General features: G+C 56.2%; 1 protein-coding gene and 1 long non-coding RNA gene across 3 annotated transcripts; one reads left to right on the top strand and one right to left on the bottom strand.

Annotated features, from left to right (window-relative positions):
- The first annotated feature begins 336 nt into the window (after positions 1 to 336).
- PLA2G2D (phospholipase A2 group IID) lies at positions 337 to 6,750 on the top strand. Of its 2 annotated transcripts, XM_079147385.1 has the most exons (4): positions 337 to 472; positions 3,070 to 3,214; positions 3,808 to 3,914; positions 5,287 to 6,750. In XM_079147385.1, the coding sequence occupies exons 1-4, from the start codon at positions 433 to 435 to the stop codon at positions 5,430 to 5,432; spliced, it is 438 nt and encodes a 145-aa protein (XP_079003511.1). In that variant the 5' UTR covers positions 337 to 432; the 3' UTR covers positions 5,433 to 6,750. The 2 variants fall into 2 exon arrangements, with proteins under 2 accessions (XP_079003511.1, XP_079003512.1); XM_079147386.1 differs by lacking the exon at positions 3,808 to 3,914.
- Positions 646 to 8,417, bottom strand: LOC306665804. Its single transcript, XR_013765111.1, has 3 exons — positions 8,247 to 8,417; positions 2,480 to 2,551; positions 646 to 1,632 (listed from the first exon to the last, which is right to left on the bottom strand). It is a non-coding gene; the product is annotated as an uncharacterized lncRNA (long non-coding RNA).
- Between the last annotated feature and the right edge of the window lie 843 nt (positions 8,418 to 9,260).

The following is a 9,260-nucleotide window of genomic DNA, read 5'->3' as shown; positions in this document are numbered from 1 at the left end:
TAACAAGAGGGCCAACAGGACAGACACCAAAATATTAACATTTCATGGATTTGCAGGTGATTCTAAATTTCTTGTTGTTTATTTATTCTAAATCTTCCAAATTGAATATATATTTCTTTTATCAAAAAGGAAACAGAGGGGCTGGGAAGAGACTCAGCGGCAGAGCACTTGCCCAGCTTGCGAGAGGTCCTGGGTTTGAGTCCAGCACTGCAAAAAAAGAGGAAAAGGAGGACATAACCCAAATCTTAAAAACAAAAATGACAGTTTTTCAACCCCAGAAAAGAGGAAGCAGAAGGCACCCTGGTCGTTTCCCCTGGAGCTGGGGCTGCAACAATCGGGGCCAGGCTGGGCGGGCGCATCTGATATAAGTCTCCTGGCCTTGCCCGCCGGCAAGGGAACTTCTAGAAGTTGCCTGCGCTGATCGGAGCTGTCATGAACCTTGTCCTGCTGTGTGGGCTGCTGGTGATGGCTGGTGAGTGGGGAAGGGACACACACTGGGGAGAGAGGACAGACGCGGCTGGGCCGCCACACTCCCCCATGGACTGGGCTGCAGCTGCCCTGCCCCCCTGCCCCCACCCAGCCCCCCACCCTTCCACCCCCTGCAAGGAGCCATCATGCCACGGGAGGCCTCACTGGGTGGTGCCAAACCTGAGGGCTTGCTGGGCTGGCACCTACTGTGCCTGGGACACAGTTATGGAAATGGGGCCCCCACGTGCTCACCCGACCCTTGGATGGAATAACAGCCACCTTCTGTGCATGCACAGTGCTGTTTTGAGGGGCCTTTCATGTTCGTTACCTTTGAACCAGGGAAGAGGTTCCAGTGACCCTTGTGGGGAGGGGGCAGGGTGGCTTCCATGAAGTCTTTAACAGACCAAAGGTGAAAGTGGGATTGCAAGCCAATTACTTCCTGTTTTGATTTGCATGCCCAACCAAAATAAGTGACTTTAGAAAAGTCTTGGTTTTTGTCGTTGTTTTATCTTGTTGGCACTGGGGATTGAACCCAGGGGCACTCTACCACTGAGCCACATCCCCAGCCCTTTTAGTTACATTTTATTATTTTGGGTCAGAGACTTGCTAAATCTCTGCTGGCCCCAAACTTGAGAGCCTCCTGCATCGCTGCGATGATAGGCAGGCGTCTTCGTGCCCAGCTTGGTCTTGTGTTTTTAAAAAGTAATTTCATGTTGTCTTGGGACTCCTGCAACTGAAGAGGGACTCTCCTCTGAGGTCCCAGTGAAAATCATTACGAAATTTGCAATCCAGCTACAAGAATTCATCTCTCAGCTGTAAAGAGGCAATACAGGGCAGAGTAAAATTCAGAGAGGAACCGACATTCCAATGGGACCTCACCATCTCCTTGACCAAGCCCCGCAACCTCCCCACATCCTCATCTGTGAAATGGGCACAGAGCATCCCCTCCACAGGGATGGCGGAAGGACCGTAATGAGAACGTGAATGCCAAGCCTTGGGCGGGTGTAAGTAGTAGTAGTAACTTACCACACGCTTGTGCACAGGATGGTAGCCGCATCTCCTTCTGCCTCTCCACCCCCCTGGGGGCAGCTGAGGCCAAGACACAGTGGCCTGACCCCCTGGGTGCCTGGCACGAACTGATGTCTCAGGCTGGGGTTGTCCTCACTGATAAAGAGGGAGAAGGGGAGGGAGGAAGAGGACGGAGAAGAGGCCAGAGGCCACCAAGAATAGCAAGGACCTGGATTCAGGTCTTCGGCGGGTCCACAGGGTGGACTCTGGCTCCGCGGTTGGTTGCCTTGGGCTTCCTTAGCTCAGAATCTGGGAATCCTGGAATTCCTAGTGGGAATTCCAGATGGTGGCAGAGGCCCGGGACCTTGCTTAGCATCCCATTCGGTGAGAGCCGCTGCGTCAAGCAGGAGTGGCAGTGTGGGGTCCCACATGTGGAGGGGACACAGCAGTCCGCTCACTTCAGGTGCAGCCCAAGATCACCCGCCTGTGATCTCAGCCTTTGTCACCACACGAGTCCCCCCCAACCCCTCACGCACACCTGAGTGAGGAGTTTCACTGTAGAGGGCATCATTCCTGAGGGTGGGGGACCATGGCAGGGTCACCAAGGGGCTGCCCAGCCCTGGCTCCCTGAGCCCCGAGGCTCCACCTGGGCACCCACACCCTGTGATCTTGCTCAGGGATGCATGCATGTCCAATTCTGTCACCTTGTCTTGCCTGTTCCTCCTGCCGTCCCCCTGAATTCCCTGGCTTAGTGTATCTTATTCTCCCAACTCAGCCGGACACGTCCTCTCCCCCGACGAAATGGATTCCTCTGTGATCGATTCTAGCCAGCAGCTGTTGGACTGGGGTGCAAACCATCGATCACGGGGTCGCGCTGCTTCTGGGGAGCCAAACAGACTCTTTAAACCTCGGGCTTCTCTGCGGGCTGGAGGGAGGGCCGCTGGGACTTCTCCCCTTGGGAATGGGAGGTCAAGGCCCAGAGGCAGAGAAGGTTCCAGATTACCGTGGTTCCAGTTCTGACTCCATTTGCTTCCACCATGACCTTGAGCAAGTTACTGAACCTCAATCTGCTCATCTGAAAGACAGGGATTAAAAATGGTCCCTTCAGTTCCATTAAAAAAGAAAGTCATTAATGGGACCCAGGTTGGTTTTAACAAAGGCACCGTGACTGTAAAGTGGTAACTTTAGAGGAAGCTGGATGTGGGACTCGGGGGCCTCTGGACTGTCCTGACCACTTTTCTGCACATCTAGAGTTATCCCAGACTGGAAAGCTTATTTATTTAAAAATTAGTATTTACCTCATGGGATGGAGATAAATCAATACAGGAAAAGACCGGCACTTAACATAGAAATATAACTGTCATTATATTTTTATTTTATTTTATTTATCTCGTTTTTCGGTTCTGGGATTGAACCAGGGCTCGGTAGATGCCAAGAGCTCCCAGAGAGCACTGTATTTTTGAGGACAGGGTTAGCTGCTATTTTATCATCTTCATCATTCGAAGCTCCTCCGGTCACAGCGGAGGAACCACCCTGGGGCCCGCTGCATCCCCAGGACTCTTGTCCCCTTTCTTCATTCCTGGGCTCTGCCAGGTGTGCCGCCAGCCCAGGGAGGGATACTGAACCTGAACAAGATGATCCGGCAAGTGACCAGAAAGGTGCCCCTCTTCAACTACTGGCTCTATGGTTGTCACTGCGGACCTGGTGGCAGAGGCCAGCCCAAAGATGCCACAGACTGGTAATGGTCTTCCCGGGCCCGCGGTCCTAGCCTGGGGCTCTCCTTCCTTCTCCATCCATGGACTCATTGAATGAATTCGTTTTGCTGAGCACCTACTATGTATGTTACAGTCCCAACCCTCCTGGGATCAGCCTCCTAGGTGGTAGCCCAGGTCTCCACAGGTCTGACCCTCTTCTACTCCTGTCCCTAATCTAGCGATGACACCCCCCATACACACACACACTCCCTGCTGCCACCTCTTTTTGCCGAATCTCATTTGATCCTCACAACCACCCTGGAGATTGGCCAGAGGAGGGATGGGGCCAGCCAGGCCTGGGGCATGTCCCTTCTCCACCACGTACAGGCTGACTTCTGTGAGCCTCAGTTTCTTCTTCTGTGACATGCAGGTCATACTAGTTCCTCCAGCACGAGGATTAAGAGAGAATTTGTGCTCACATGAGTGCCTGGCGCACTGGAAGCATCCACGTGAGCTGTTATTATCCTTGACTCTGCCCAGGTGGGCACATGGGTGGGGACAGCCAGAGACCTGAGTTAGCCAGTGACCCACGCAGCTGGGCGCCCTGCCTGTCCCTCCCACTCTCCTCTCCCTCCAGGTGCTGCCAGAAGCATGACTGTTGCTATAACCACCTGAGGAGCCACCAATGCAGACCCAGGATGGACCATTATAATTACACCTTTTGCCAGGGGAACATCCAGTGCCGTGAGTGACTGCGTATTAGGGTTGGAGCTGGAGGACCAGGAAGGGAGTTCTGGCCCTCAGTGCCTTTGAGGCTGAGTGATCATGCATAAGCTTCTTGACCTCTCTGTTCCTCTCATGTGTCTAGTGGCAGTAGCTGGGCTATGGAGGAGAAGCAGGTGTGGGCATGGGGTAAGAACAGGTCCAAAGGGAGGTTTGATCCTTTCGGTATCTGGAAGCCAGGCCTAGCCCTGACCAGTTCTGTGACCACAAGCACATAGCTTAACCTCTCTGAACCTTAGTATCCTCATCTGTAATCTACTCCACATAGTTATTGCAAGAACCCAAATGAAACCAACTGACGGAGTCTCACAGATGCCTGGCACTGAGAATATGCTCACTAAACCACACGGCTGCCCGTGTTATTGCTGTTACTCTGTCCATTATTCATAACAGTCCAGAATGGAGGCATCAAGACCCTGATCTTCTCCATTCCACAGACGAGGAAACCCAAACTAGAAGTGTTTCCCTGGGTCACAGAGTTGCAAAGGGCAGGTCACCTAGCCCCCAGGTCACAGTGTCCCCAGCTCTGTGAATGGTAGCAGGTCCTAGGGCTGAGAATCCAAAGGACTTTTTACAGCAGAGGTTGGTAACTGAAGATTTTTATTTTTGTTTTGTTCTTGGATGGAGGGCTGAACACAGGGGTGCTCTACCACTGAGCTCCATCCCCAACACTTTTTAGTTTTAGCTTTGAGACAGGGTCTCTCTGAGTTGCTGAGGCTGGCCTCCAACATGTGACCCTCCTGCCTCAGTCTCCTGAGTCACTGGGTTTACAGGCGTGCACCACCATGCCCAGCTAACTGAGGGCTTAATAATAACAACACCCAGCATTAATCGAGCACCAGCTCTATGCTAAGTGCTCGGCACCCAGTGGCCCTGTGAGCAGCCGCGGTCATTAACCCCACTTTCCCGAGGCTGAAACTGAGGCGGGTGGTGCCGCAGGCCTGGCGTCCGCACGTTCTCTTCTGGCCGGCTCCCCCTGCCCGCCCCAGCTTTCTCTGGAAGGAGCTCACAGCTCCTGTGGCTCCTCCCCACCCTTCCATGGTCTCAGGCCCTGAGTGTGTGCTCACTCTGTGGCTCTCTCGCCCTGTCCCCCTGACCCCGCCGGTCCACTGTGGGACCAGCCCTTTGGGGGTGCCCCATTCTTGTTTAGTGGAAGGGTGAGCGAGGGAGGCAGGGAGGCCATGGACGTGCCAGGCTCACACGGCTGGAGTCCAGGTGGCTCTGGTGGCACCGGCCAGGCTGAGCAGGGACTGGGCCGCCTTCCGAGGCCCCAGACCTCGCCAGTGCTGTCTGGGGAAGGGACAGACGCTGAACTCCCCTCCTCCGCCCACAGCTGTGACGGGGAGCTGGTGCGAGCAGCAGCTGTGCGCCTGTGACAAGGAGGTGGCCGCCTGCCTGCAGCGCAACCGGGACTCCTACAACAAGCACCTGCGGGTCCACTGGCGGCCCCGGTGCCGGGGCCCCACTCCCGCCTGCTAGAAGCCCGGCTGCTTTCCCCAAGCCACGGCCCCAGCGGCTGCCGTGAAGGGCCGTTGCAATCTTTCTGTCCACGTGACGCTCTTAAACCCCAAGGTCCTCCACTCCCCAGGATGAACCCCTCGAGCCAGCAGTCTGGCCCGGCGTCACTCTCCCCAACTGCGCCCTGAGATCCCCCGGAGTCCAGCCTGCCTTGGGCTCAGCTGCACCTGGGTCCAGAGCAGCCTGGCCGGCTGTTTCCTGCCCCAGGCACTTGCTCAGCATCCTCCTGCAGAAATGGCCCTCTGGTCCCCTCCTGGTGGATGGCCCTTCAAGGAGAACGGGTTACTTCCTAGGAGGGTCTTCCCGGCCGGTCTCGCCTCCCCGCCAGGGCTCACCTGCTCTCCTGATTCCCCTGCACTTTCTGGAGCTGACCCCCCACCCCCAGCTAGACTGCAGCACCTTGAGGACAGAGACCACGTCAGCCTCACTTTGGTCTCCTCGGCTTCCCACATACTAGGTGCTCAATTAATGCTGGGGATCAGACGAGCTAATCCAACCACACAGGTTGGTTGGATGCTGGTGTCCCAGCAGGATCCCTTTGGGCTCAGGACCCCCACTCCCAACTAAGCCAAGCGCTGGCTTCCAAGCGCTCACATCTGCCCTCCGTCTCTTTTCTGGGAGCTTCCTTGCCCTGACGGTCCCCCACCCCATACACACACCAGGGGGCCGCCTGTGACTAACCAGAGAGTTCAACACCATGGGCATAACCGCAGCCTCTGTGCAGGGCCATCTGGGTGGCACAGCACCCAGAGTTCCTCCTGGGATCAGAATGGTCCAATGCCCCAGAGACTTCCGGAACTGCCTCTTGTCCTCATCCCATCTCCTGGCCGGGCCTGTTTTCCTGGTTCCCCTGCAGGTTTCTCCAGAGAGGACTCAGTAATAAACTTGCATAAGAATCCCGGTCTGGGCTCCGCTTGGAGGGAAACACACATTTAGGCAGAAAACTTTTTCTTATAAGGATCCACAATCTGTCATTCATGTATGATTAGCTGTGTGTCCAGACACGGGGCTGAGGCACCTGGGGCCAGCCAGACTCTGGCCTGTGACACACACTTGTTCAGTGACTGGTGGTACAGACTTCCTGAAACTCAGTGGCTGCAGCGAGGCAGTGTGAGCGGGATTGAGAACTTTGGGCTCTGGGTTCAAATTCTGACAGCCATCATGGAGAGGGCCAGGGGGTCGCTAAATCTCCATTCTTTACCGCTCAAATCTACTGTGAACCTAAAACTGTTGTTAAAAAAAAAAAAGGTCTATTAAAAATATTCCAGTGCTCCTCTGACCTGCCACGTGCCTTTCTTGAGGAATCTTAGTTTCCTTGTGTGCAAAGTGTACGTGAACAATAAGGGGTTACTGGTATGTGTGTTCTCAGTAAGATTAGTGTGAACGAAGCTCTCAGCACAGTCCCCTGCATGTGGCAATGTCCCCTTTAAATGTTAGCTGCATCATCATTGTTGGTGTGTAGTGACCAAATCTGAAGTCACTCCCAAGAGAAACCAGGAGAGAAGACCGCTTATCCGCACCGCCCTCTGCCCACCCAGTTCTCTGTTAGGTTCAAGACACACCCCAGGAGCTGCTGACCCCTGTTCATCCGTGAGCGCTCCCGGTGGCCTGGCAAGGTCCCCTGAGCCTCCATGTTGGCTGATGTGATTGTCCTCACTTTATAGCTGAGGGGCCTGGTGCTCAGAGCGGGGGCAGGAACCTTCCAAGACTCCCGAGCCAGCCAAAGGCAGAGGCACAGGGACTCCACCCAGCCTCTTCCTCGTCTGCTCTGTGTCCTGTATGTACTGTCCAGAAGGTTCCAGATAGAGTGGGTAGCTTAGTGGTAGAGGGCTTGCTGGAGAACCTGCGAGGCCCTGGACTCCATCCCCAGAAGCCCCCTCCCTGACAAAAGCAGAAGCTTCCAGCTGGTAACCGGCTCCTTGGACTTCCATGCTGAGGGCACCGATGATCTCATGTGACAAGAAGCCGGGCAGCAGGGAGGCTCCGAGTTGGGCTCTTTGGCAACTCGATGATGTCATCAAAGCCTGGTTTCTTTCCTGCTCCTGGGTGGGCCACACTCCAGGTGCTGGCTTTGCCCTTGCCTGGTCCCTCGTGGCTCCAAGATGGCAGCCCTGTTTCCAGACCTCAGGCCAGGATCCAGCCGAGAAGATGCTGCCTCCTCCTGCGTCTAGCCCACCACAGCCAGTGGACCTCCCCACATAAACCAATGGTGGCCCAAGGCAATGGTTGGTTTAGAGACCTTGGGATTCAGTTACCCTTGAGAGGGGCAGGTCAATGTCCCTGAGGGGCGGGTAGCTGATAGAATCAGGATCCCAGGACTGGAAAGCCCCCAGGGTGGGGAGGCTAGGTGCAGGGTGCTCGTCTCCCTGTGACCTCCCCTCACCCAGCACAGGCACCTCATGATCAGTAGGCTGAGACGCGGGACTTAGGATCAGGAGGCAGGAAGGGGACCTCAGGCAGCCAGGTCAGTGGGTCCCCAGGTGAGTGAAGGCCCTCCCGCCTTTGAGCTCCTCTCAGTTCCCAGCTATTGAAACTGGGCAAGAGGCAGAAAGGAAGGAACAGCCCCGGGGACATCGATCTCCACCCACGTCCCTCACCTGCACCTGCGTGAACCAGTGGACAGGAGGGCACAGTCACTGAGCTTCCTGTTCCCTCCAGGTCACGTGCTGCCAAAGGACACCCAGAGGGGGAGGAAAGGGGCCCACAGGAACACCTGGCATCGGGCATGGTGGCGCCCACCCCCTGGCTCCATCCCGCGGCCTCCAGGGCTGCTACCTGGGTTTTGCAGCTGCAGAAGCTGAAACCGCCGCCGTGAGTCACTGCCGAGAAGTGGCAGGGCTGGAACTCGAACCCAGGTCTCTCTGGCTTCGGGGCTGAGTTCAACCTTAACTCCCACACTCTGTACTGGGACAGCTCCTGACTCAGCCCTGGTGCCCCAGGGGAGGATGAGCCACTCCCAGGGACAAGGACGGGGGCGGGTATAGCAAAGCAGGAGACCAGGAAGAGGGTCAGAATCACCCGAGGACAATGGTGGCCTGGCCCTGGCAGGGAGCCCTCCCACCTGGAGCTCCTTACTCTACACCAACCCCGGATCCTGGGTTCAAACTCTGGCCACCCAGCCTGGGGCCCGCATGACGGCCACGGTTCCCTGGTCCCTGCCTGTTTTCCCAGTGGCTCCTGCTCCCACATCCCTATCTTCACAGGTCCTGACTCTGCTGCCAGGAGCCCAGGGGCCAGGCTCCTGCCCTGTCTCAGTCTCCTTGAGGGAACCTGGGGTCCCTGACACTCACGCTCATGCCTGAGGTCAGCGTGGGAGCCATCCGGACCCAGGGCAGTCGGGGACAAGCTGTTCAATCCTCTTCTCTTCTGCCAGGGGACTGCCTGCTCTCGGATAGAGTCCTCCAGTTGCTTTTAAATTTAAAATCAGAAAAGACTTTAAGCCGGTCAGGGGAAGCTCAGCAGGCACCGTAAGGCAGGCCGAGGCTCCTCTGGCCTTCCTTCAGCTTCAGGGCCTGCAGTTTGGGGGCTGAGCCCGGAGACGCGTCCCTGCTCCCGGGGTTCTTGATAAGACGGCCCCCTCCCCATCCAGAGCCCAGCTCTCCCTCTAAGAAAACATTCTTGTGTCCCCGACCAAAGCACCACTAGCGGTCCCTCGGCCCCTCGCTCCGCTCCCGTACTTCCTGCTCTGCTTCCCTGCGGTACGCACCCCAGTGGTCCTTGGTCAAGTACTTCTTGAGCCGTTTGTTTCCGTCACCCCAACACTCCACCAGAATGGGAGTACCTGGAAGA

Source organism: Sciurus vulgaris (genome assembly GCF_902686455.1).
Source record: "Sciurus vulgaris genome assembly, chromosome: 1".
Taxonomy (NCBI): Eukaryota; Metazoa; Chordata; class Mammalia; order Rodentia; family Sciuridae; genus Sciurus; species Sciurus vulgaris.
The sequence above is the reverse complement of the archived record's forward strand: the minus strand, read 5'-3'. Positions and strand labels throughout refer to the sequence as shown.

What these genes read in the sequence shown, in the direction of transcription:
- PLA2G2D (XM_079147385.1), top strand. Translation starts at nt 433, where the DNA reads ATGAACCTTGTCCTGCTGTGTGGGCTGCTGGTGATGGCTG. An exon ending in TGGGCTGCTGGTGATGGCTG is followed by an intron (nt 473 to 3,069) that starts GTGAGTGGGGAA and finishes GGGCTCTGCCAG; the next exon opens with GTGTGCCGCCAGCCCAGGGA. An exon ending in CCAGGGGAACATCCAGTGCC is followed by an intron (nt 3,915 to 5,286) that starts GTGAGTGACTGC and finishes CTCCGCCCACAG; the next exon opens with CTGTGACGGGGAGCTGGTGC.